Source organism: Pongo pygmaeus, chromosome 12, assembly GCF_028885625.2.
Source record: "Pongo pygmaeus isolate AG05252 chromosome 12, NHGRI_mPonPyg2-v2.0_pri, whole genome shotgun sequence".
Taxonomy (NCBI): Eukaryota; Metazoa; Chordata; class Mammalia; order Primates; family Hominidae; genus Pongo; species Pongo pygmaeus.
The window spans coordinates 85,897,780-85,925,389 of record NC_072385.2 but is presented as its reverse complement, the minus strand read 5'-3'; the positions used below and the strand labels follow the sequence as shown (position 1 = coordinate 85,925,389).

The 27,610-nt window shown below is 44.0% G+C and overlaps 2 protein-coding genes across 6 annotated transcripts in view; one reads left to right on the top strand and one right to left on the bottom strand.

The window, feature by feature from the left end:
* The first annotated feature begins 510 nt into the window (after positions 1-510).
* MSH6 (mutS homolog 6) lies at positions 511-25,473 on the top strand. Of its 2 annotated transcripts, none has more exons than XM_054472021.2 (10): positions 511-964; positions 9,616-9,812; positions 14,551-14,720; positions 17,194-19,738; positions 21,991-22,256; positions 23,478-23,595; positions 24,179-24,268; positions 24,740-24,894; positions 24,988-25,187; positions 25,303-25,473. In XM_054472021.2, exons 1-10 carry the CDS (start codon positions 699-701, stop codon positions 25,382-25,384), a joined length of 4,089 nt encoding a protein of 1,362 aa, XP_054327996.1. In that variant the 5' UTR covers positions 511-698; the 3' UTR covers positions 25,385-25,473. The 2 variants fall into 2 exon arrangements, with proteins under 2 accessions (XP_054327996.1, XP_054328013.1); XM_054472038.1 differs by having other exon boundaries at positions 754-941.
* The window catches only part of FBXO11 (F-box protein 11), a 99,247-nt gene continuing 97,076 nt past the window's right edge, over positions 25,440-27,610 (bottom strand). For 2 of the 4 annotated variants that reach the window (XM_054472058.2, XM_063649398.1), the window contains exons 22-23: positions 26,843-26,941; positions 25,440-26,761 (exon numbers count right to left, since the gene is read on the bottom strand). In XM_054472058.2, the coding sequence (XP_054328033.1) occupies positions 26,632-26,761; positions 26,843-26,941 (229 nt within the window). In that variant the 3' untranslated portion in view covers positions 25,440-26,631. Of the gene's footprint in view, positions 26,942-27,610 lie in introns of all 4 variants that reach the window. The other 2 variants (XM_054472052.2, XM_063649397.1) reach the window with 1 other exon arrangement.

Here is a 27,610-nt window from a genome sequence, read left to right as displayed (position 1 = left end):
CAGGCTTTTACCATACACAACAGCATCGCTAACGAATGCTATTACAATATTCATTTAGCATTTACCAAGTGCCTACTCTGTACAAATCTTGAGAATACAACGTGAAGGTGAACTGCTGACTAAACTTTGGTCCCTTTCGCTCCGGCTCCTTGCGAAAATGCTCTAACAGCAGGAGGTCACGCGAGCGCCGGACGCGCTTCTCCCCGCGAGCCCCTTTCCGGGGCCTTGCGGGTCCCCCAGGTTATCCCCGCCCAGGCGGTGCGCGCCCCCGCTGTTCCCGCTTCCGCTCCAGAGAGGGAGGGCTTTCCGAGCCCGCTAGCCCTGCGGCCGCAACCAACCCCGGGTCGGAGTGTTCCGGCCCGGCCAGCCCCGCGGCGTGAGGGAACGGGAGCTCAGCAGTTCCCCGCGCGGGGCCCAGGCGTCGGCGGTAGGGCGGGCCCCTCACCGCCAGCGTGCCAGCCCCGCCCCTACCCACCAGTGTGCCAGCCCCGCCCTTCCCCACGTCGCCGCGCGCCCGGGGGCGGGGCCTGGCGCGCACCGCCCGCGCACGGCGAGGCGCCTGTTGATTGGCCGCTGGTGCCCGGGTTCCTCCGGCGGAGCGCACCTCCCCCCAGGTTTCCCGCCAGCAGGAGCGCGGTAGATGCGGTGCTTTTAGGCGCTCCGTCCGACAGAACGGTTGGGCCTTGCCGGCTGTCGCTATGTCGCGACAGAGCACCCTGTACAGCTTCTTCCCCAAGTCTCCGGCGCTGAGTGATGCCAACAAGGCCTCGTCCAGGGCCTCACGCGAAGGCGGCCGTGCCGCCGCTGCCCCCGGGGCCTCTCCTTCCCCAGGCGGGGATGCGGCCTGGAGCGAGGCTGGGCCTGGGCCCAGGCCCAGGCCCTTGGCGCGCTCCGCGTCGCCGCCCAAGGCGAAGAACCTCAACGGAGGGCTGCGGAGATCGGCAGCGCCTGCTGCCCCCACCAGGTAGCGGGGTGGGGGTGGGGTCGAAGGCGGGGGCATAGCGGCGGGGCGCTTGGAACCTGGCGAGGGGAGGCTTGCACAGGGGGTTGGGGGGTGCACGGCCTGGCCCTGGGCTCGGAGGAGGCGGGGCCGCAGAGTTGGCTTGAATGAGTGCAGGGGTCGAGTCTGGAGTATTTGGGGGTGTAGCTTGTAAACAGGGTCGGAGGAGAGAGGCTGTGCAGGAAGAGGGCTGCAGGAGAGACGCGGAGAGTTCGGGCCTTTTGGAGGGAGGAGACGCGTCCCGCCAGGTGGGGGTGCTGGGCTAAGGAAGGGGCGACGCGCGCAGCTCAGGGTGGGGAGGGGGCCTGGGAGGTGGGAGCACTGGGGGTGGGGCGAGAAGGGGAAGGCGCCGGGCCCACTTGGTGGGCGGGGCGGGGAGGGGGGCGGGGAGGGGGGCGGGGTGGCGGGAAGGAGGAATGCCTGCGGGAGGCCGAACGGCGAGAGCCCGGTGGTGTGGGGTGCGAAAGGAGGTTCCTCGGCTGGCGCTGAGATAGTGAGTTGGGGCTCCAGTAGTCGATCGAGGTAGACGCTTAGAGGTAGTTAAGAGCCGCGGTCGCCGAGACGCCTTGGGGACGGCGGGCCTTCGGCCTAGGTGAGGGGCCGCCGAGGGGGTGGGCCACGAGCTGCGATCGCGTGGGGGGGGGCGTGTCACCATGGGGACCGCGGGGCCTGATTGGGCGGGGTGCGGGCGGGGCGGGGCCGTGGGGAGCCGAAGTGCTAGGATCCGGCTGGGTCCTTCGGTAGGTAGGCTGCACGTGCACCGAGACGAAGATAGAATATTTTGACGTATGTGGAAATTCGTGTCGAGTGGAAAATATTTTATTTTATGAAATAGTGTAATTTTTATGGGGCACCACTGGGCTTTTAGAGGCCTTAATCGGGCGCTGGGCAAAGATGTGTGGACGTGACTCCGGGGAAGCCTGTGGGCAGTTGTCCTCACTTTATGGGCAGTAAAGTGCTTTTTTTTTTTTCCCCCCCTTTTTGAGAGAGAGTTTCGCTCAAGTCGGCTGGAGTGCAGTGGCGCGATCTCAGCTCACCGCAACCTCTGCCTCCCGGCTTCAAGCGATTCCCCAGCTTCAGCCTCCCGAGTAGTCGGGATTACAGGAATGCGCCCCCGCACCCCGCTAATTTTGTATTTTTAGTAGAGATGGGGTTTCTCCATGTTGGTCAGGCTAGTCTCGGAATTCCCGACCTCAGGTGATCCACCCGCCTTGGCCTCTCAAAGTGCTGGGATTACAGGCGCCAGCCACCGCGCCCGGTCTGTTTAGGGCTTTTTATCCCAGCAGCTGGCGACATTTTGAAAAGCTTGCTTTTACTGTTTGCCAGATACATATATATATTTTGAGACGGAGTCTTGCTCTTTTGCCCAGGCTAGAGTGCAGTGGCGCGTTCTTGGCTCACCACAACCTCTGCCTCTCGGGATCAAGAGATTATCCTGCCTCAGCCTCCCAAGTAGCTGGGACTACAGGTGCGCCCCACCACGCCTGGCTAATTTTTGTATTTTTAGTGGAGACGGGTTTCACTATTTTGGCCAGGCTGGTCTCGAACTCCTGACCTCTTGATCGGCCCGCCTTGGCCTACCGAAGTGCTGGGATTACAGGCATGAACCACCGAGCCCGGCCGTTTGTCAGATATTAAACACAAAGTTTAATGGTCGCTATTTGAACAAACGAAGAAATAGAGGCTCAGAAAAAATAACTCATTCAAGATAAGAGCCAGTTAGTGTTTTTTGTTTTGAGATGGAGTCGCGCTCTGTCGCCCAGGCTGGAGTGCTGTGGCGCTTTCTCGGCTCACTGCAGCCTCTGCCCTCCAGGTTCAAGTGATTCTCCTGCCTCAGCTTCCCGAGTAGCTGGGATTACGGGTGTGCGCCCCCGCGATCCGGCTAATTTTTCACCATGGAGTTTCACCATGTTGGCCAGGCTGGTCTTGAAACTGCTGACCTCAAGTGGTCCATCCACTTCAGCCTCCCAAAGTGCTGGGATTACAGGCGTGAGCCACCGTGCCCGGCTGCTAGTTAGTGATTTTGAGTAATGGATTTCAAATCCATTTAAATCCAGTTTAAAGTGTCCTAAAGGAATTCTGAGATTTTTCTAAGTGTAATTATAGTGTTACCCTTCTTTAAGCGACCCTTTCCCGCAGTTTAAATATATATAGTTGTGCATTAGTAGCATATGCTTGTAGGGAACAGAGCCAGCATCCGCAATAACAAACTCCTGGTTAGAAAAGCATGACGTATTGTTTACTTGAGCATGAATTGATTGTTGAATCCAAACCAAACGGGTGTATTTATCGTAAGGATGTACTTTACGTTCATATTGAATAGCGTATGTTATTTGTTTCTTGAGGTTGAGTTTAAGAGACTTGTAAAAATAAAACGTATACACTTCACCCCCCATTATGGAGAGGATTCCAGGGTATTCAAGAAAGATGGGCATTTAATACTAGGTTTCTAAAGAGATTGCAGTGTCTAGATCACTCTGCCCAACACAGCATTAGGCATTATGGATCCTGGATACAACCATGAACAGGACAAAGCAAAGAGGCAATTCTAGACTCCAGTGGAAAGGGGACGGAGAGGATGCGGGTCAGGCTAGGCTCTCAGCTCTGTAAACCGAAACCAGAAGGGCAAATAAGGTTAGACAGATCATAGTGAGAGTGGGAAGCTGGTTCAGGAAGAGGAAGGTCTGCAAATTGTGGGTAGGATGAAAGGAGGAGGAGGGAGCATTGGAGAAGTTAAGCAGATATCCAATCATGAACAGTGTGATGAGCTACAGAGACATTTGGACTTACTCCATGAATCATTTAAGCCTTAAAACATGTTGAGCGTTTTTTTTTTTTTTTTTTTTTTTGAGACGGAATTTCACTCTTGTTGCCCGAGCTGGAGTGCAGTGGTGTGGTCTCAGCTCACTGCAACCTCCGCCTTCTGGGTTCCAGCAATTCTCCTGCCTCAGCCTCCCAAGTAGCTGGTATTACAGGTGCCTGCCACCACGCCCAGCTAATTTTTGTATTTATAGTAGAGACGGGGTTTCACCATGTTGGCCAGGCTGGTCGTGAACTCCTGACCTCAGGTCATCCACCCACCTCAGCCTCCCAAAGTGTTGGGATTACAGGCGTGAACCACCTCACCTGGCCGTGAGCCACCGTGCCTGGCCGAGCATCTTTTAATGTTTGTCATTTAGATTTCCTCTTGTGCTGAAGTGTTTGTCTTTTGCTGTTTCTTTTTTTTCCCTAGTTCTTTGTCAGTTGTGTGTGATGTAAATGTCTTCTTTCACAATGAGTTCTTTCATTTAGTTTATGGCTTTGTTGTTGTTGTTGAATAATAGAGGTCTCACTATGTTGCCCAGGCTGGTCTTGAACTCTTGCCTTCAAGGGATCCTCCCACTTCAGCCTCCCAACCTGTTGGGATTACAAGTGTGAGCCACCACACCCAGCCTTATGGCATCTTTTGATGAACAAATTATTGATTATAATGTGGAATTTGTCCTTTTATTTTCTCTGTGGTTAGTGTTTCTATAGGTTTTATTTAAGAAATCCACAGGGAGGCTGGGTGCAGTGGCTCATGCCTGTAATCCCAACACTTTGGGAGGCCAAGGCAGGCCAACATGGCTAGACCCTGTCTCTCCAAAAAATAAGGAAATTAGCCAGGCATGGTGGTGTGTGCCTGTAGTCCCAGCTCTTGGGAGACTGAGATGGGAGGATCGCTTGAGTCCAGGAGGTTGAGGCTGCAGTGAGCCAAATAGATCATGCCATGCACTCCAGCCTGGGTGGCAGAGTCAGACCCTGTCTGCCAAAAAATAAAATAAAAGTTGGTGAAAATGTTGATTATATATTTTAGGAACAACTAGTAATTGACACCAAAATTATGGGCTAAAGAGAAAGCAAAAATAATGTGATTTTAAACCAGAATTCAAAAGATCCGTTTAGCGTATGTTTAGACAAAGTCATTACTTATTATATCAAAGTTTTAACATTTATTTTGTGAGCTGTCAGCTTTTCCTCTTAACATTTTTCCCCACTGTCTTAAAAAACCCCAAGAATACCAGACATTTAAGACTCACTTAAAGCTTTAAAGGCACTTGCAAAATCCTAAAATCATAATTTAAGGTGTTTTTGGAGGGCAGGAGCAATGGTGGCAGGCAGTGTTTTGCTTTGTTGCCCAGGCTGAAGTACAGTGGCAGATCTCGGCTCACTGCACCCTCGACCTATCCGGCTCAAGTGATCCTCCCACCTCAGCTTTCTGAGTAGCTGGGACCCCAGGTGCACACCACCCCATGCCTGGCTAATTTGTAAATTTTTTTGTAGAAACAAGGTCTCACTATGTAGCCCAGACTGGTCTCGAATTCCTGGACTCTCAAGAGATCCTCCCAAAGTGCTGTGATCATAGGTGTGAGCCACCACACCTGGACTATTTTGGCATTCTTGAAAACTGCAGAATTACCACAGATAAAATTTTAAAATTACCTTTAAAGAATTCAAGTTTACACACAAAAAAAATTTGGTTAGCACTGAGTGAAGAAAAATTTTGAGAAATGTTTAAAATTTTTAGTTTTGTTAACACAGTACATTTTACTACCTGTTTAATTATCTTTTTTGGCTCAGAAACCAGTTTCCTGGGCCCAGGATGTTTAGTGGTACTCTTTTTCTTCAAGCTTTTTAGCACTGGAGGAACTGCATGTTACTAAAATTTTTAGTCTTAGCATTTTATAGCTTACTGCTGTTTCTTTTCTTTCTTTTTTTTTTTTTTTTGAGATGGAGTCTCGCCCTGTTACCCAGGCTGGAGTGCAGTGGCACAATCTCGGCTCACTGCAACCTCTGCCTTCCGGGTTCAAATGGTGCTCCTGCTTCAGCCTCCCGAGTAGCTGGGATTACAGATGCCCGCCACCACACCCAGCTAATTTTTATATTTTTAGTAGAGATGGGGTTTCACCATGTTGGCCAGGCCAGTCTCGAACTCCTGACCTCGTGGTCAACCTGCCTTGGCCTTTCAAAGTGCTGGAATTACAGGCATGAGCCATCGTGCCCAGGCTTTTTCTTTTTTCTTTTTTCTTTTTTTTTTTGAGACAGAGTCTTGCTCTGTTACCCAGGCTGGAGTGCAGTGGCATGATGTGGGCTCACTGCAACCTCCACCTCCCGAGTTCAAGGGAGTCTCCTGCTTCAGCCTCCCGAGTAGCTGGGATTACAGGCGCCTGCCGCCATGCCCAGCTGATTTTTGAATTTTTTTAGTAGAGACGGGGTTTCGCCATGTTGGCCAGGCTGGTCTTGAACTCCTGACCTCAGGTGATCCGCCTGCCTTGTCCTCCCAAAATGCTGGGATTATACGCGTGAGCCACCGCGCCCGGCCCAGCATACTGCTATTTCTTTCTTTTTTTTTTTTTATGAGACGGAGTCTGTCGTCCAGGCTGGAATGCAGTGGCGTGTTCTTGGCTCACTGTAACCTCTGCTGCCTGGGTTCAAGTGATTCTCCTGCTTCAGGCTCCCAGGTAGCTGGGATTATAGGCCTCTGCCACTGCACCTGGCTAATTTTTGTATTTTTAGTAGAGACGGGGTTTCACCATCTTGGCCAGGCTGGTCTTGAACTCCTGACCTTGTGATCCACCTGCCTCGGCCTCCCAGAGTGCTGGGATTACAGACCTGAGCCACCACACCTGGCCCATACTGCTATTTCTTAACAGCAGAAAAATTATGTGTGAGATTCTGTAAGTATAATGGTATATAAAGGATAAAATGATGTTGAAAAACAAAATTTTTTGTTTAAATGCTTATATTTCTAATATTTTATTTCAAAAAGGAATTTATTTCAAAACTGATAATGGTTGGATCCAGCTTTTCACACAAACTTTTTTTTTCCTAGTGAGGATGCACATTTATCCTGTAAACAAATTGAAGACATTATTTTTTTAATTGCTTGCTTAGAAATGAAATAATTCTTTTCTAATGATCTTTTAAAGCATGAGACCTCATACATCATTTAAAACAATTTATACTGTATTTTACACATGACAAAGTTCTAAGGTAACAGCCCTTTTCTAAGACTAAAGTTACAGTCCTCCCTTTGTATCTGAGGGGGATTGGTTGCAGGACCCCCCTGTGAATACCCAAATCCTTGGATGTCCAAGTCCCTTATGAGATGTAGTATTTGCATATAACCTATACACATCTTCCCCTGTACTTTATCTCTAGATTACTTACAATACCTAATACAATGTAAATGCTTTGAAATTAGTTGTTCAACTATATTTTAAATTTTGTATTTTTTTTTCCTTTTTTTTGAGACAGAGTCTTGCTCCGTTGCCCAGGCTGGAGTACAGTACAGTGATCACAGCTCACTGCACCTTTAACCTCCCAGGCTCAAGCTGTCCTCCTGCCTCAGCCTCCCCAAGTGTTGGGATTACAGGCGTGAGCCATTATACCTGGTCACTGTTTTTTATTGGTTTTAAATTTTTGATTTAAAATTTTTTTAGGTTGGTTGAATCTGGACTGGAACCCAAGGATATGTTTGTTGAGCTTACTGTATTTACTTTGGAATAAAACTAGAATGCTTAACTTGTATGTTAAAAATACTTTATTTGGCCGGGCGTGGTGGCTCATGCCTGTAATCCCAGCACTTTGAGAGGCCAAGGCGGGCGAATCATTTGAGGTCAGGAGTTTGAGACGAGCCTGGCCAACATGGCAAAACCCTGACTCTACAAAAAAATGCAAAAATAAGCCAGGTGTGATGGCGTGTGCCTGTAGTCTTGGCTATTCAGGAGGCTGAGACACAAGAATCGCTTGAACCGGGGAGGCGGAGGTTGCAGTGAGCCGAGATTGCGCCACTGCACTCCAGCCTTGGCGACAGAGCAAGACTGTCTCATGCACACAAAAAAGAAGGCAAGGTGCGGTGGCTCACGCTGTAATCCCAGCACTTTGGGATTCTGAGGCGGTTGGATCATTTGAGGTCAGGAGTTCAATACCAGCCTGGCCAACATGGTGAAACCCCGCCTCTACTAAAAATACAAAAACTAGCTGGGAAGTAGTGGCACACACCTGTAATCCCAGCTACTCGGGAGGCTGAGGCAGGAGAATCGCTTGAACCTGGGAGGTAGAGGTTGTGGTGAGCCAAGATCACGCTGCTGCTGTACTCCAGTCTGGGTGACAGAGTGAGAACCTGTTCCCCCCCACCCCCAAAAAAAAAAGAAAACTCGATTACATATTATAGTTATCAGTATAAAACTTTTAAAATGAGGTCTTTTTTGCATATATCTTTCAGGTCTCAGTCAGAAACTTGAGTTACTTTTTTTTTTTTGGAGACAGAGTCTTGCTCTGCCACCAAGGCTGGAGTGCAGTGGCCTGATTGTGGCTTGCTGCAGTCTCAACCCCCTCAGGCTAATCTTCCTGCCATAGCCTCCCTAGTGGTTGGGACTACAGGTGTGTGCCACCACACTTCATCAATTTTTTTGGATTTTTTTGTACAGTCAAGGTCTCACTATGTTGCCCAGGCTGGTCTCAAACTCATGGGCTCAAGTGATCTTCCCTCCTTGGCCTCTAAAGTAGCTGGCACTACAGGGGTGTGTGCCACCATAAGCAGCTAATTTTTTTAAAATTTTAAGTAGAGACCCCGCCTTACTATATTGCTTAGTCTGGTCTTGAATTCCTGGTCTCAAGTGATCTCCCTCCTTGGCTTCCCAAATTCTCACATTACATGCGTGAGCCACTGCGCCCGGCCTATACTTACATTTTTTGAAGAAACGGATACTTTATATTTCATGATTGGGTCTAAATCATGTGGTTTCAACTGGCTAATTGTTATTCTAAAATGTCTAAAATGTTCTTGTTATGTGCCTCTTTTAATTTTGAAGTTATTCAGTGAAACCTTTAAGCAGGCCTAGGTATCTAATACTTAGGCAGGGATTATCAGCAGTTTGTGGCCTCCCCATCACTGATGGGCAGCTCTTCTGTATTCTGTTAGATTCCTCCCCCCTGCTCCTGAAAACTCACAGAGCTAAATCTGTTTTTGTGAAGATTCAAAATCTGTTTTTGATTTTGTAGCAGTATATACTTTGGCACGTTAGGCCCTAAGTTGTTGACTTGAGTTTTTCCATAACTAGTTTGTAGGGGGAGGGTAATAGAGTGTTAGGTAGCTTTTGGAATACATAGGAGTGTAACTGGAAAAAGATTCCAAGCAAGTCTAATTAATTAGATAATTTACCGAATTAGTAAATTATATAATCAGTATGCTTTATAATAATATTGTGAGTTAGATCCTGTTTCTGATATGTACATACCATATTGTATAGGTGCTACTAATTTGGAGAGCATATACAGTGAGTCCATGCCTTTTTCCTGCCATCAGCATTATACCAGAATTCTGCCATGGTTTTTAAACTTTGATTCTGAGAAGTTTCTCACTCTAATAACATAACTATATTTGTGTTTGTCTTCATAGTTAAATATGCATTATGATATCAGCTTGCATACTTTTTTAAAATGACTTGAATGTCTGACTTTAAAAATTATTCTAGAATTTCTGTGCTTCAATATTAATGCCAGAAGACTTGGAATTGTTTATTTGTAGGTAAGTGCCTTTAAGGAAACTTGACCAAATATTAACTAAGTTATGTATTTCCTTTTGACAACAGTTGTGACTTCTCACCAGGAGATTTGGTTTGGGCCAAGATGGAGGGTTACCCCTGGTGGCCTTGTCTGGTTTACAACCACCCGTTTGATGGAACATTCATCCGCGAGAAAGGGAAATCAGTCCGTGTTCATGTACAGTTTTTTGATGACAGCCCAACAAGGGGCTGGGTTAGCAAAAGGCTTTTAAAGCCCTATACAGGTAAGAGTCACTACTGCCGTGTGTGTGTGTTTGTGTGTGTATGTGAGAGAGAGAGAGACAGACAGAGACAGGCAGACTTTTTTCCATATGATGAAATTAAGTGTATTTTACCCCAGTAAATTGCAAGGGGTGGCAGTTGTGAAAGCTTCTGGCATGGGAAAGGCATGTAACGTAGTCTTTAGCTGGTTTGTTTTGTAGAATGGAATTTTTATTTCTGTCCTTTGAGTGACTTACAGCAATATTATACCGTTAATAAGGGTAAACTAAACTGTCCCCCTATCTTGAAGGGTCAAAGAGAAAGTTAATGTCATCAGGATACATAGCCTATAGATAGCGACATTCTTTAGGGAAAGATGGAGAGATGCACACTACCTGGCCTCCAAACTACTCACTAATGAACACATCTGAGTTGAATTTCACACCAAACTCCTGGAACCATAACTTTCTTTTCCCAGATCTAGTCTTATTTATCACAGACATCAACAGCCCGGCATGTTTAGCCTCACTTGGGCTAGGTGCACCCCATCGTCTCTTGTACAAGTTCTCTTTCTTTTTTTTTTTTTTCTGGAGACAGAGTCTCACTCTGTTGCCTAGGCTGGAGTGCAGTGGCGCAATCTCAGCCCACTGCAACCTCTGTCTCCTGGGTTCAAGAGTTTCCTACCTCAGCCTCCCGAGTAGCTTGGGATTTATAGGCACACGCCACGTTGCCTGGCCTTTTTTTTTTTTTTTTTTTTTTTTTTTTTGAGACGGAGTTTTGCTCTTTTGGCCCAGGCTGGAGTGCAATGGCACAATCTCAGCTCACTGCAGACGCCACCTCCCGGGTTCAGGTGATTCTCCTGCCTCAGCCTCCCGAGTAGCTGGGATTACAGGTGCACACCACCAAGACCAGCTAATTTTGTATTTCTAGTAGAGATGGGGTTTCACCATGTTGGCCAAGCTGGTCTTGAACTCCTGACCTCCAATAATCCACCCACCTCCCCCTACCAAAGTGCTGGGATTATAGGCGTGAGCCACTGTGCCCAGCCGCCCAGCTAATTTTTGTATTTTTAGTAGAGACGGGGTTTCACCATGTTGGCCAGGCTGGTCTCCAACTTCTGACCTCAGGTGATCTGCCCACTTCCGCCTCCCAAGAGTCTCCAGTCTAATATGTTGTACTCGGTGTTGTAAAATCCAAACAAGGGTCAGTTTCCCAGGTAACTGGGAAGTTCCCAGAATCATACTGTTTCATCATAATGCTCATCCTACACAAAAGGGTTAGGGGCATTTTGTCTAAAATTAAATCTAAATGATGATCTGACATACAGGTGGAGAACTGGGAAGTTTTGTTCTGTCTTCTACCAACTTGCCATATAATCTTGGCCAAGCAAAGTAACTTGTTTTTTCTTTTAATCTTTTTAAAAGAAATAGAGACAGAGTTTTGCCATGTTGCCCAGGCTGGTCTCAAACTCCTGCCTGAGCTCAAGCAGTCTGCCCACCTCAGCCTCCCAAAGTGCTGAGACTACAGGCATGAGCCACCATGCCCCTGGTCTCAGCCAACTTTTTTGTTTTGTTTTCAAGAGATGGGGGTCTCACTCTGTCACCCAGCCTGGAGTATAGCGTTGGGATCATAGCTCACTGGAGCCTTGAACTCCTGGGCTCAAGTGATTCCCCCCTGCTTTAGCTTCCTCGGTAACTGGGACTAGAGGTGTCTGCCACCACACCTGGCTAATTTTTAAATAGTTTTCTTTTTTTTTTAAAGAGATGACGGTTTTGCTATGTTGCCTCCAGGGTGGTCTTGAATTCTTGGCCTCCAGTGATCCTTCTGCATCAGACTCCCAAGTAGCTGGGTGATCCGGCTAAAGTAACTTATTTTCTGATACTGTTTACTTATATTTAAAATGAATCTCATTGGGGTTGCACTGGGGCCGGGCATGGTGGCTCATGCCTGTAATCCCAGCACTTTGGAAGGCCAAGGCAGGTGGATCACCTTAGGTCAGGAGTTCAAGACTAGACTGGCAAACATGGTGAAACCCCGTCTCTACTAAAAATACAAAAATTAGCTGGGCGTGGTGGCACATGCCAGTAATCCCCGCTACGTGGGAGGCTGAGGCAAGAGAATCGCTTGAACCTAGGAGGCGGAGGTTGCAGTGAGTCGAGATCATGCCACTGCACTCCAACCTGGGTGAAAGAGCGAGACTGTCTCAAAAAAAAAAAAAAAAAGGCTGGGCGCGGTGGCTCACGCCTGTAATCCCAACACTTTGGGAGGCCCAGGCGGGTGGATTACGAGGTCAGGCGGGTGGATTACGAGGTCAGGCGTTCAAGACCAGCCTGACCAAGATGGTGAAACGCTGTCTCTACTAGAAATACAAAAATAAGCTGAAATCCCAGCTACTCGCGAAGCTGAGGGCAGAGAATTGCTTAAACCTGGTAGGCGGAGGTTGCAGTGAGCCGAGATCGCGCCACTGCACTCCAGCCTGGGGAACGGAGTGAGACTTCATCTCAAAAATAAATAAATAAATAAATAAAATGATCTCTCATTGAACCTGATATATGAAGTCTCTTTTAGGACCAATTTTGAGATTTAAAAAATTTGGCAGAATTACTTTTTTTTTTTTTTTTTTTTGCAATGGAGTCCCGCTTTATCACCCAGGCTGGAGTGGAATGGCACAATCTCAGCTCACTGCAACCTCTGCCTCCTGGGTTCAAGCGATTCTCCTGCCTCTGCCTCCCGAGTAGCTGTGATTATAGGCGCCCGCCACCAGGCCCAGCTAATTTTTGTATTTTTTAGTAGAGTTGGGGTTTCACCATGTTGGCCAGGCTGGTCTTGAACTCCTGACCATAAGTGATCCATCCACCTTGGCCTCCCAAAGTGCTGGGATTAGGTGTGAGCCACTGGGCTGGCCCAGAATCACTTTTAAAAAGAGATCAGTAAGGCCAGGCATGGTGGCTTACGCCTGTAATCCCAGCACTTTGGGAGACTGAGGTAGGCGGATCACCTGAGGTCAGGAGTTGGAGACAAGCCTGGCCAACATGGTGAAACCCTGTCTCTACTAAAGATACAAAAATTAGCCAGGCATGGTGACACATGCCTGTAATCTCAGCTACTCAGGAGGCTGAGGCAGAATTGCTTGAACCCGGGAGTCAGTTTCTTTTTTCTTTTTTTGAGATGGAGACCCACTTTGTCACCCAGGCTGGAGTGCAATGGTGCAATCTTGGCTCACTGCAATCTCTGTCTCTGGGGTTCAAGTGATCCTCCGGCCTCAGTCTCCATAGTAGCTGAGACTACAGGTGTGCACCACCACACCTGGCTAATTTTTGTATTTTTAGGAGAGATGGATGTCACCACGTTGGCCAGGCTGGTCTTTAAACTCCTGACCTGAAGTGATCCACCCTCCTTGGCCTCCCAAAGTGCTGGGATTACAGGTGTGAGTCACCACGCCCAGCCCTAAAGTTGTATTTTGATGGAATGAACTGTTTTGAGAAATAAATTGTAACGCGTTGAGTCTGAACTGGGCTACCCTTTCAAAATGTGAAGGCCCCTTAAAGTAGCACATTGGTTGGATATTCTTTTATGTATTTAGATATATCTGATCTAGTTGTCTTTGGGACAAACTCATATTTAATATCATAGCTGCATGTAACTGACAGTGTAGTCTTTGTCTTCCTGAAGTGTTTGTTTGTTTGTTTGTTTTTTGAGATGGAGTCTTGCTCTGTTGCCCAGGCTGAAGTGCAGTAGTGCGATCTTGGCTCACTGCAACCTCTGCCTCCCGGGTTCAAGTGATTCTCCTGCCTCAGCCTCCCGAGTAGCTTGGACTAAAGGCATGTGCCACCACACCCAGCTAATTTTTGTATTTTTAGTAGAGATGGGGTTTCACCATATTGGTCAGGTTGGTCTTGAACTCCTGACCTCGTGATCTGCCCACCTCGGCCTCCCAGAGTGCTGGGATTACAGGTGCGAGCCATTGTGCCCAGCTAGTAAGTTTTTCAGAAAGATTCTCAAACCCCTTTTAAATCTTCTGCCTCACTTGAAGAGGTATGCCCTACCTGTTTAGGGCTGTAGACTCAGGTCATTAGAAGACAGACAAAGTAGTCCTGAGTGAACCCATAGGGCACCTTCAAGGAGGTAAAGTTGGTGATTTTAGTTTCACTGGTAGTTTTTCCCTGAATATTTATTCCTTTTGTGCTTTATTGATTTATCTATGTCAATAAAAAGTAATGGGGCATTACAAATTATAACTTAATTGTCATTCTTGTTCATTAGGGCAAATGTTGTAGGTTGAGTCAAGTGTCCAGCCAACAAGTTATTTTGTGTGTGTGTGTGTGTGTGTGTATACATATATATACATAATTTTTTTTTTTTTCCATTGAGACGCCCAGGCTGGAGTGCAGTGGTGCAATCTCGGCTCACTGCAACCTCTGCCTCCCAGGTTTAAGTGATCTTCCCACCTCAGCCTCCCAAGTAGCTGGGACTACAGGCGCACACCACCACCCTTGGCTAATTTTTGTATTTTTTTTTGGTAGAGATGGGGTTTCACCACATTGCCCAGGCTGGTCTTGAATTCCTGACCTCAAGTAGTGTGCCCACCTAAGCCTCCCAAAATGCTGGGATTACAGGCATGAGTCACCGCACCTGGCATATATATATTTTAAGATAGAGATGGGGTTTGCTATGTTGCCCAGGCTGGTCTTGAACTGCTGGGATTGCAGGCGTGAGCCTCTGCACCCGGCCCTTATTATTTATGAATACATTTCTTTCTAGGTTCGAAATCAAAGGAAGCCCAGAAGGGAGGTCATTTTTACAGTGCAAAGCCTGAAATACTGAGAGCAATGCAACGTGCAGATGAAGCCTTAAATAAAGACAAGATTAAGAGGCTTGAATTGGCAGTTTGTGATGAGCCCTCAGAGCCAGAAGAGGAAGAAGAGATGGAGGTGGGACACTGCAAGCATTCAGTTGTTATTTATGTTAGGGTGATGGGGGAAGAAAGGGGGAGGGTGTATTAACAAGATACGTTGTTTTATATATGTGTGTGTATATGTATTATTTTATTATACATACATGCATACTTCTGTACTTCCCTGGACTGTAGGATAAGTTAGGTTACTTAGAATCTCAACAGCTAGCATCGTTTTTACTTAGTTTTCAAGCCTACTGGCAGGGTAGGCAAGAGGTAGCACCATTTTGGTAAGAAGTAGAGAGCTAGGGACAGCCCTAGAAATTAATTATCCCGTTTTATGCTTTTTATAAAAAAACTGAGATAGGGTCTTCCTATGTTGCCCAGGCTGGTCTCAAACTCCTGAGTTCAAGGGATCTGCCCACCTTGGCCTCCCAATGTGTTGGGATTACAGGCGTGAGCCACAGCACCCAGCCCCAGCTTTATGCTTTTAATTCTAAAACTTTTTTTGTTGTATTTTGCATTGATAAGAATAGATGTTAAATAAACCTTGAAATACAACCTTGGCTCAAACGTTAATGGTTATGGTGTTAGGGGCCAGGTGTGGTGGTTAATGCCTATAGTCCCAGCACTTTAGGAAGCTGAGGCAGGTGGATGTCTTGAGGACAGGAGTTCAAGACTAGCCTGGCCAACACAGTGAAACCCTGTTTCTATAAAAAATACAAAAATTAGCTGGGTGTGGTGGCACACATCCCAACCACTTGGGAGGCTGAGGCATGAGAATTGCTTGAACTTGGGAGGCAGAGTGTGTAGTGAGCCAAGATCGCACCACTGCATTCCAGCCAGGGTGACAGAGGCAAGAAGACTGTCACCAAAAAAAAAAAAAAAAAAAATGTTATGGAAGTGAAAAAAATTGATTAATTTAGAACAAGCTTGTCCAGTCTGTGGCCCAGGATGGCGTTTAAATCAGCCCAACACAAATTTGTAAACTTTCTTAAAACATTTTGTGATTTTGTTGTTGTTGTTGTTGTTTAGCTCATCAGCTATCATTAGCATTAGTGTATTTTATGTGTGGCCTAAGACAATTCTTCCAGTGTGGCCCAGGGAAGCCAAAAGATCATTATTCTCTGATTTATCAAATTAATGCGCTGCATCCTAAAAGACATTCATCTATAACTAAGCTCAGTTTCATGTTTGTTCCTTTTTCAATAGATGAGATAGGGAATGAGCAAGTTAACAAAGTGGGTATTTTAATTTTAAGGTTGAAACTAAGGATCATAACGTTATCAGAGGTCTAGAACTGGATGGCAGCTACAGAGATCATTTAGCCTAATACTGGTTTAACAAATGATCCGGGAGATCCATGATACGTGAATGTGCTAGGCCTGAGATGAGACAGCCAATTGTGGAAGAGCAAACACTAGAACCAGTATAAGTTGCTTACTGCTTTCTTATGCTATTAATGAGCACATTGCCTCCTGATATTTATGATAAATGGTCATGCCAACAGCTTTGTCATAAATAGAACTCCCATGGCAGCAATCACTTAATCGTGTAGTTAGAGATGGGGTCTCACTATGTTGCCAAGCTGGCCTTGAACTCCTGGGCTCAGCGATTCTCTCCACAGGCACCTGCTACTGTGCCCGGTGCAGCACTTTGTGTTTCTGAACATAACCTGAAGATGTTATTGTCTTCGTAGTGAAACAAAAGATAAGGCTTAGAACTGGATCACTTTGCCTGTCTCTTCTTACCTCCTCCCAGTTCAAAATGCTTGCATCTCTTAATAGCTAGCATTCCCTTGGATTTTGCACTTGAGCTCAAACTCAAGCCTCAGCACAATCTTTTTTATAGTTTTAGTCTTTTAGCCAGAGAGTCGACTTACCCCCCATACCCACTCTGCTTCCTTCATAATGCTGCTTTCCCTGGGCAGAGAATCCTTGCCCTTCTTGTATTATGTCACTTTGTGGGGTTGGTGTCTGCCACACTTACAGCAAGTCCAGAGATTTTTTTTCCACCATGTTTGCAGGAGAACTATTGGCATGGAAAATGACAATTGTTTTAATGTCAGGTGAAACTGAAGTTGATGTTCATTGAGAAGTTGCTAATTTCTAGAGGTGGGTTCTTTTTTTGGCATATGAAGTTGCAGCATGTTAAGAGAATTTACAGCAGTACAGATGGCTCCACAACTTATGATGGGGTTACATAAATTAAAAATGTGTTTAATACACCTACCCCACCGAATATTGTAGCTTGGGCTTAGCCTAACCTATCTCAGACATGCTCAGAACACTTAAATGGTAGCCTAAAGTTGGGCAAGATCATCTAACACAAAGCCTATTTTATAATAAGGAATTGCCTATCTCATGTAATTTATCGAATACTGTACTAAAAATGAAAAACAGTGGCTGCACGGGTACCATTATAAAGTCAAAAAATCGTAAGTTGAACTGTCTATATTATGGTTTTCCAAATTTTGATTTGTTTTTAAATACTCTTTCCTTGCCTGGCAGGTAGGCACAACTTATGTAACAGATAAGAGTGAAGAAGATAATGAAATTGAGAGTGAAGAGGAAGTACAGCCTAAGACACAAGGATCTAGGCGAAGTAGCCGCCAAATAAAAAAACGAAGGGTCATATCAGACTCTGAGAGTGACATTGGTGGCTCTGATGTGGAATTTAAGCCAGACACTAAGGAGGAAGGAAGCAGTGATGAAATAAGCAGTGGAGTGGGGGATAGTGAGAGTGAAGGCCTGAACAGCCCTGTCAAAGTTGCTCGAAAGCGGAAGAGAATGGTGACTGGAAATGGCTCTCTTAAAAGGAAAAGCTCTAGGAAGGAAACGCCCTCAGCCACCAAACAAGCAACTAGCATTTCATCAGAAACCAAGAATACTTTGAGAGCTTTCTCTGCCCCTCAAAATTCTGAATCCCAAGCCCACGTTAGTGGAGGTGGTGATGACAGTAGTCGCCCTACTGTGTGGTATCATGAAACCTTAGAATGGCTTAAGGAGGAAAAGAGAAGAGATGAGCACAGGAGGAGGCCTGATCACCCCGATTTTGATGCATCTACACTCTATGTGCCTGAGGATTTCCTCAATTCCTGTACTCCTGGGATGAGGAAGTGGTGGCAGATTAAGTCTCAGAACTTTGATCTTGTCATCTGTTACAAGGTGGGGAAATTTTATGAGCTGTACCACATGGATGCTCTTATTGGAGTCACTGAACTGGGGCTGGTATTCATGAAAGGCAACTGGGCCCATTCTGGCTTTCCTGAAATTGCATTTGGCCGTTATTCAGATTCCCTGGTGCAGAAGGGCTATAAAGTAGCACGAGTGGAACAGACTGAGACTCCAGAAATGATGGAGGCACGATGTAGAAAGATGGCACATATATCCAAGTATGATAGAGTGGTGAGGAGGGAGATCTGTAGGATCATTACCAAGGGTACACAGACTTACAGTGTGCTGGAAGGTGATCCCTCTGAGAACTACAGTAAGTATCTTCTTAGCCTCAAAGAAAAAGAGGAAGATTCTTCTGGCCATACTCGTGCATATGGTGTGTGCTTTGTTGATACTTCACTGGGAAAGTTTTTCATAGGTCAGTTTTCAGATGATCGCCATTGTTCGAGATTTAGGACTCTAGTGGCACACTATCCCCCGGTACAAGTCTTATTTGAAAAAGGAAATCTCTCAAAGGAAACTAAAACAATTCTAAAGAGTTCATTGTCCTCTTCTCTTCAGGAAGGTCTGATACCTGGCTCCCAGTTTTGGGATGCATCCAAAACTTTGAGAACTCTCCTTGAGGAAGGCTATTTTAGGGAAAAGCTAAGTGATGACATTGGGGTGATGTTACCCCAGGTGCTTAAAGGTATGACTTCAGAGTCTGATTCCATTGGGTTGACACCAGGAGAGAAAAGTGAATTGGCCCTCTCTGCTCTAGGTGGTTGTGTCTTCTACCTCAAAAAATGCCTTATTGATCAGGAGCTTTTATCAATGGCTAATTTTGAAGAATATATTCCCTTGGATTCTGACACAGTCAGCACTACAAGATCTGGTGCTATCTTCACCAAAGCCTATCAACGAATGGTGCTAGATGCAGTGACATTAAACAACTTGGAGATTTTTCTGAATGGAACAAATGGTTCTACTGAAGGAACCCTACTAGAGAGGGTTGATACTTGCCATACTCCTTTTGGTAAACGGCTCCTAAAGCAATGGCTTTGTGCCCCACTCTGTAACCCTTTTGCTATTAATGATCGTCTAGATGCCATAGAAGACCTCATGGTTGTGCCTGACAAAATCTCCGAAGTTGTAGAGCTTCTAAAGAGGCTTCCAGATCTTGAGAGACTACTCAGTAAAATTCATAATGTTGGGTCTCCCCTGAAGAGTCAGAACCACCCAGACAGCAGGGCTATAATGTATGAAGAAACTACATACAGCAAAAAGAAGATTATTGATTTTCTTTCTGCTCTGGAAGGATTCAAAGTAATGTGTAAAATTATAGGGATCATGGAAGAAGTCGCTGATGGTTTTAAGTCTAAAATCCTTAAGCAGGTCATCTCTCTGCAGACAAAAAATCCTGAAGGTCGTTTTCCTGATTTGACTGTAGAATTGAACCGATGGGATACAGCCTTTGACCATGAAAAGGCTCGAAAGACTGGACTTATTACTCCCAAAGCAGGCTTTGACTCTGATTATGACCAAGCTCTTGCTGACATAAGAGAAAATGAACAGAGCCTCCTGGAATACCTAGAGAAACAGCGCAACAGAATTGGCTGTAGGACCATAGTCTACTGGGGGATTGGTAGGAACCGTTACCAGTTGGAAATTCCTGAGAATTTCACCACTCGCAATTTGCCAGAAGAATACGAATTGAAATCTACCAAGAAGGGCTGTAAACGATACTGGACCAAAACTATTGAAAAGAAGTTGGCTAATCTCATAAATGCTGAAGAACGGAGAGATGTATCATTGAAGGACTGCATGCGGCGACTGTTCTATAACTTTGATAAAAATTACAAGGACTGGCAGTCTGCTGTAGAGTGTATTGCAGTGTTGGGTAAGACTTTGAACAAGCTTGTTCTCAGGCTTTGATAAGTAGTGCTTTGTGCCAGCTGTATATTATCCCTAAACATAAGTAATAAGGTATATATGGTACATATTTTGACATGCATATACATATTTGCATCCTGACTAGGCTGCCCACAGCAGTTTAAGTTACTTGAAACTCCCTTTTATCTTAGTAGCCCTTTGGCCTTTCTTCAGTTTTTTTTTTTTTTTTCTTCTTCTTCTCAGACATGGTCTTGCTCTGTTGCCCAGGCTAGAATATGGTGACACAACCACGGCTACTGCAGCCTCGACCTCCTAGGCTTAAGTGATCTTTCCACCTCAGCCTCCCAAGTAGCTGAGACTACAGATACGCACCACCATGCATGGCTAATATTTAAATGTCTGTAGAGAGATGGGGTCTCACTGTGTTGCCAGGACTGGTCTTGAACTCCTGGGCTCAGGTGATCCTCCTGCCTCAGCTTCCCAAAGTGCTGAGGTTACAGGCATGACCCATTGCGCCTGGCCCTTCAGTCTTTAATAATCGAACAAAAGGTTTTTGTTTTTAGACAGTGTCTTGCTCTGTTACCCAGGACAGACCTCTCGTGTCAGCCTCTTAGGTAGCTAGGATTTACAGGTAAGCACCGGCGTGCCCCGCTTTATTTTTTTGTTGGGGGAAGGGGGAAGGGAGTAGGGAGTTGAAGCTTCCCTATGTTGCCCAGGCTGGTCTTGAACTCCTGGCCTCAAGTGACCCTCCAGTCTCCCAAAAGTGCTGGGATTACGGGCATGAGCCACCGCTCCTGGCCCAAAAGATTTTTAAATGTGTTATATTTCATGAGACAGGCTTTATTTTAGATCAAATTTTATTTATCAATAAAAAGTTGAGCTTTTTATTATTTGGTGAATACTGTTTCAAGGTGCTTTATTACACTATCTGTTGATCCATCATTTTAAAATTTTATTACAACGTTTGCATTTCAGTGAATCCATCTGCATACAATTTTAAAAGGTCAATCATTCCTTTTTTCTGTAGCCAAATTGTCAAAGATTCTTTCGTGCAGTTGATTTTTCAAAGCCCTGAGTTAGGAATTTACAATTTGGCAACCATCTCAACTTCATAAGCAATTTTGTTCTTTAAATGTCATGGCCAACATTACCTGGAACCATTGCTGTTTTATAGTTTAGGTTTATGTCGTATATGTTTTTTTAATTTTTTAGAGACGGGGTCTTGCTGTTTTCAGACTGGAGTACAATGGGATGACTTAGCTCATTGCAGCCTCAAACTGCTGGGTTCAAGCGATTCTCCTGCCTCGGCCTCCCGAGTAGCTGGGACTACAGGTGGTCACCATCACACCTGACTAATTTTTGTATTTTTGGTAGAGACAGGGTTTTTCCCATGTTGGCCAGGCTGTTCTTGAATTCCTGACCTCAAAGCGATCTGTCCGCCTTGATCTCTGAAAGAGCTGGGATTACACGCATGAGCCACTGTGCCCAGCCCGGTTTTTTTTTTTTTTTTTTTTTTTTTGTAAATAACCGTAGTTTACTTGAATTTGTAACACAGTAACACAAACCTATTTTGATCTGAATGCAAGTATCTAATGGAACAGAATAATATACTTCTGTTTAGTGTGTTGCATTTGGTTACCGGGTAATTTAAAATCCTTCCTCAGCACAAGTGTTCAAAAACCAGTCTTCAGAGATTGTTTTAATATCAGTGTGCCAACTTTGGCACATTCTGCTAAGTAAGAGGCTCAAGTGTAGCATGTCTCTGCTGTTTTTTTTTTGTTTGTTTTTTTTTGAGACAGAGTCTCTGTCGCCCACGCTGGAGTGCATTGGCGCGATCTTGGCTCACTGCAACCTCTGCCTCCCAGGTTCAAGTGATTCTCCTGCCTCAGCCTCCCGCGTAGCTAGGATTTCAGGCATATGCCACGTGTATTAGGCACCGCTAATTTTTGTATTTTTAGTAGAGACGAGGTTTCACCATGTTGGTCAGGCTGGTCTCGAACTGCTGACCTTGTGATCCACCCGCCTCAGCCTCTCGAAGTGCTGGGATTACAGGCGTGAGCCACTGTGCCTGGCCTCTGCTCTATCTTTTAGCTTTCCCTTGGCACTTCTCTGGTCCAGATGTTAGAGGATAAGTATTTTGAGGGGGCAGATCTTTGGACTGTAATTGAAAGTTCTCTCTCTTATAATGAAATGTGTTATAATGAAGACCTATAAAACCCCCAAACAATGAAGCCTCACTTTTACCCTCTCTTTTAACAGATGTCTTACTGTGCCTGGCTAACTATAGTCGAGGGGGTGATGGTCCTATGTGTCGCCCAGTAATTCTGTTGCCAGAAGATACCCGCCCCTTCTTAGAGCTTAAAGGATCACGCCATCCTTGCATTACGAAGACTTTTTTTGGAGATGATTTTATTCCTAATGACATTCTAATAGGCTGTGAGGAAGAGGAGCAGGAAAATGGCAAAGCCTATTGTGTGCTTGTTACTGGACCAAATATGGGGGGCAAGTCTACGCTTATGAGACAGGTAACTGATTCTTAAAGTTTCGTTATCAGAAAGTCATTTGTGACATTAGGAATAACATACTTAGGTGATCACTTTCCAAACCAGTTACGTAAAAATCAGCCAGTGACTTAATAGGAAGCAAAGGGAAATACTCCCTGTGTTATAAAATTGAGAATTATATTTACCTGAAACATTGCTGCTTAATGTTAAGGGGAATATATGTTAAAAAGGGGAAGGAGGTCAGTCATTCAGGTCATGAGGCTTTTTGACTTGAATTCATTTCCTCAGAAAGGTAGGTACATTCATAGTGAACAAAAATACAAAGGCTGTATGAAAAGATGAAAATGTTACAGGTTTATCCTTAAATTAGACTCATTTGCAGAAACGCAAATGAGGTAAGAAAGCAAATATAGTTCATGACCTCTAGCAACTGTTGAAAACTGCTCTTTAGGGATGACATGCTGGCCCTTTTTTTTGTTGCCAAGGCTGAAGTGCAGTGGCACCATCACAGCTCACTGCAGCCTCAGACTCCCAGGTTCAACCCATCCTCCTGCCTCAGCCTCCCAAGTAGCTGGGACTACACATGTGCACCATCATGCCTAGCTCATTTTTAAAAAAATTTTTTATGGCATTGTATTGATCTTCTCTTTATAACCAGGGGTTGACCAGCCACAGAACTTGTAAAGTTTTTTATATTTTTAAAAGGTTGTGAGAAATAGTAGTAGTTGGCTGGTCCCCGCTGCTCTCCTGCATTATAGTATACTTCCGTTCACCTAGTTTGCTAGAGAGAGGCAATATAGTGTGTATAGTGATTTCCAAACTTTTTCTTTAAATCAGAATCACCTGAAAGAATGTGACAACGTGTTAAAAAAAAAAAAAAAAAAGTGCAGAGATTCCATCCTGAAATGGATTCACTTGATTGGAATTGATTCTAGGCATTTCAGTAGTTTTAAAGAGCTCCTAGGTGATTCTATTCTTGCCAGCATTGAGAATCACTAGGGTAGTGGGTTGGTAAGCAGGCTCTGATGTTTTAAAGGCCAGTGAGGCCCTATGCCTCTTGTCTCTCTTAGCCTCAACTTTCTCCATGTTAGCAAATGGATTTCAGAACAGAACCAACTTACACGGGATTGTGAAAGTTTTTTTAGAGTGCCTAGCTCTTACGTAAGGGTTCATAAGAAAGACAAAAGTTTCTGAAACTGTTAACTACCAGTCATAAAAGACCTTTTCCTCCCTCATTCACAGGCTGGCTTATTAGCTGTAATGGCCCAGATGGGTTGTTACGTCCCTGCTGAAGTGTGCAGGCTCACACCAATTGATAGAGTGTTTACTAGACTTGGTGCCTCAGACAGAATAATGTCAGGTGAGTTTTTTGTTTCCCACCTAAGTTCTCATTCATTCATTTAGATGTGATAAAAGATATTTGCTTCTTGTACATGAGCCTTTTAAATCTAATATTTGATTTTTCTGGTGTTACTTTAAAAACATCACTTTTTAAGAACTGCATAGTCTCTCTTTTTTTTTTTTGAGATGGAGTTTCCCTTTTGTTGCCCAAGCTGGAGTGCAGTGGCACGATCTTGGCTCACTGCAACCTCTCCTTCCAGGTTCAAGTGATTCTCCTGCCTCAGCCTCTTGAGTAGCTGGGATTACAGGCACATGCCATCATGCCCAGCTAATTTTTTGTATTTTTAGTAGAAGCGGGGTTTCACCATGTTAGGCTGGTCTCGAACTCCTGACCTCAGGTGATCTGCTTGCCTCGGCCTCCCTAAGTGCTGGGATTACAGGCGTGAGCCACCGTGCCCGGCCAATAATTGCATAGTCTCTTAATGAGATTTAATCTTTTATACCAATATGTGTAGCTCATGATAGCTATATAACCTAGAAGATGAATTTATGTAATATGATTTGCAAAATGAGTATTCATTTGTGATTTTTTTTTTTTTTAGGTGAAAGTACATTTTTTGTTGAATTAAGTGAAACTGCCAGCATACTCATGCATGCAACAGCACATTCTCTGGTGCTTGTAGATGAATTAGGTAAGACATTAAACTTCTCATTTGAAGACTTTCTTAAAAACATTTGTACAAATAACTATTTTTCTAGAAGATTATCTGAAGTACATCTAAACAATATCAATGTCTTTAGAGCATGCACTCACCATTGTGGCACAGACCCACAGTTGGGAGATAAAAGGTGATATTGTGAAAGGTTTTTGATTACCCGTTAATTATTAGGCCTTACACTGTTTAGTTATAATAAAACATTTGTTATAATACGGGGATGAGAACACTAATAGGAGGACTCAGGAAGTTTATGACCTTGAGCGATACTGTATTTTTTTTAAAAGAAGCCTCACTCCCCATGAGCTGCTAAGCAGACTCGTTTGGCTAAACAAGGCCTATTTATAGAATGCTTTTAGACGTGGATGTACTAACCGATGCTGTTTTTCTGTCCTAGCATTTTTAATTCCTTTGAGTTATATCCTTATGCATATTTTACTTTAACAGGAAGAGGTACTGCAACATTTGATGGGACAGCAATAGCAAATGCAGTTGTTAAAGAACTTGCTGAGACTATAAAATGTCGTACATTATTTTCAACTCACTACCATTCATTAGTAGAAGATTATTCTCAAAATGTTGCTGTGCGCCTAGGACATATGGTATGTGCAAATTGTTTTTTTCCACAAATTTGGTTTTTTGAGAGGGCACTTCTGTTGCTAGCACATGTATCGCTAATATTTTTCTTTCTTAAGGCATGCATGGTAGAAAATGAATGTGAAGACCCCAGCCAGGAGACTATTACCTTCCTCTATAAATTCATTAAGGGAGCTTGTCCTAAAAGCTATGGTTTTAATGCAGCAAGGCTTGCTAATCTCCCAGAGGAAGTTATTCAAAAGGGACATAGAAAAGCAAGAGAATTTGAGAAGATGAATCAGTCACTACGAGTATTTCGGTAACTATAATGGAATTATAACTGACCTTAAGTTTCAAAGAAATAGTAAAAGGGGAAGGGATAATGCACTATGAAAAAACAAAAAACTTTTTTTTTTTTTTTTTTTAATTTTAAGGGAAGTTTGCCTGGCTAGTGAAAGGTCAACTGTAGATGCTGAAGCTGTCCATAAATTGCTGACTTTGATTAAGGAATTATAGACTACATTGGAAGCTTTGAGTTGACTTCTGACAAAGGTGGTAAATTCAGACAACATTATGATCTAATAAACTTTATTTTTTAAAAATGACCATTTTTCCATTTTCTTTCTAGGAAATTAAACCCTTTTAATTCTTATCTACCTTCTACATAATGGTTATTGAATACTCCACAATATATTAAGTCTAGATGTTATGGTACATGCATACACTTTCAGGCTGTTTTATACCCACTGTCACCAATACACATAAATGGGGGAGGAAAAGCTATGAAACTGTATAGGGCTGTATATATACTTGTCTCAGCTTAATGCAGGAAACTGTTTTCATTTCCAGCAGTTTTGTCTAAACTGTTCAAAAAAAAACTATGAACAGAGTTCAAATACAGGACTGTTTTGAAGAGACTTTCTAAAGTGTACTTTAAAACATAGTAGTTTTTTACCTTTCACAAAACTGAGTTACAAGAATACTTTTGTTTTACAGTGCATCCCTTCCTAGGAAGTCTCATTAAAACACTCACTTTTTCTAGGGGTGATTTTGAATGCTGCACAGGGAAGGGAAGGAAATAATAGTCTTAACTTTTCTTAAAGGATACCAGAAACATTGCTGGATATAATTTAAGATTAGTGTTTTCTCTTTCATAGAAAGAACGTACATACTGGGACATGAGTACAGTTACAGCAAGTCTAGGTGTGCTAACAAAACAGGGCACATTCAAGTACAATAAGATTTTGCTTGAAATTAAAAACAAACTACATGAGATTAAAGCATTAAAATCATATTTCTCAATCTGAATACATGTTAAAAAAAAATCAAAAGGAACGCAGAAGTGCTAGCTCACATTTTTACCATATTACAAAAGCAATTGGTACCCATGTCCATAAAGGCAGCAACAAAGCTGCTTGTCTATTGAAGATTACTACTGCAAATTGGACTGCATTCAATGCTAGTTGTAAAAACACCAGCTTTTCAGAAGTTGGTATCTGTACAAAATTGCAGCTTATTTTCTTCACTTCTGTCCCTTCAAGTCTTTACACAGTAATGCTAAAACACCCAGCTTTGAGATCCTGAGTCAATATATTGCCACTTTCTTTTTGGTAGCTTGAGCTTCATAGTGTCAACTGACCTTGTGTATCCATTTTTAATACAGTCTCTTCCTGTAGCATGGGCAAATATTTTAAATCTTCTTCCAAAAAAATGTTTTAAGTTATGATGTTACAATGGCAGGACTTTTTCTTTAGGGAAGGAATTCAGTTGTGCTGCAATGTATTAGATTCTATAGGTGGAGCAGAGTCATATAGTGTATCTGTATCATGTGTAGGCTCACCAGCTAATGTACAAGGATTAGACAGTGTTCCAGCACCACAGTCACAGAAAAACCTAAAGCAAAATGAAACCCAAATATTAGAAAAGTGAGGGGGAAAGTAATTGGGTAATATATCAAGCAAGTGTGCTACATACCTATCATGTCTAATAAACTCTACGTCATGTCCCTGATGGCACTTCTTAATGCAGTTCACACATATGGCATTTCGATCTGTGGTGTTACAAGTATGACATCTAAAAAGCAAAAGCTTAAATTACTTTTCTCAAACATGTCATTAATGCAAAACATTCCATTCTGTTTATATATTACCCTATGACCTTTGGCTTTAAGAGGACCAAAACAAAATTCTTTGTGGCTCCAGCCCAGATTAATTCTGAAAAGCAACTTTAATGGAGTAAGTGATTTTCCTATCGTCTGTGTCTTCTGAGGGAAGAGAAATGATTTGTAAGTTGTATAAAGGCAGTTCTTTCCACTTTAAAAGCCTCTCAAATCTTTCTGGGCTGAATCAATTTGGAGGAACGAAGAGTCAAAACTGTCACGGTGATTGGGATATATCAAACACTAAACCCCGACATCTTTACCTTGAAATTTCTAGGAAAACAATACATTACACGAGTTACATGACATCAGTTACTGTAGTATTAGGTTTTTCCATAGTTATGGTCTTTGTTTTGTTTTGTAGAGACAGGGTCTCCCTGTGTTGCCCAGGCTGGTTTAGAACTCCTGGGCTCAAGTGATCCTCCACTTCAGCCTCCCAAAGTGCTAGGATTACAGGCATAAGCCACCATGCCTACCCACAGTTACAGTCTTAAACACGATCTTCAAGTAGATTGATTATAAAATTTTCAGTAGTTATAGTCTCAACACTGGCAAACAGCCAAAAATGCTACGCATTGCTAATT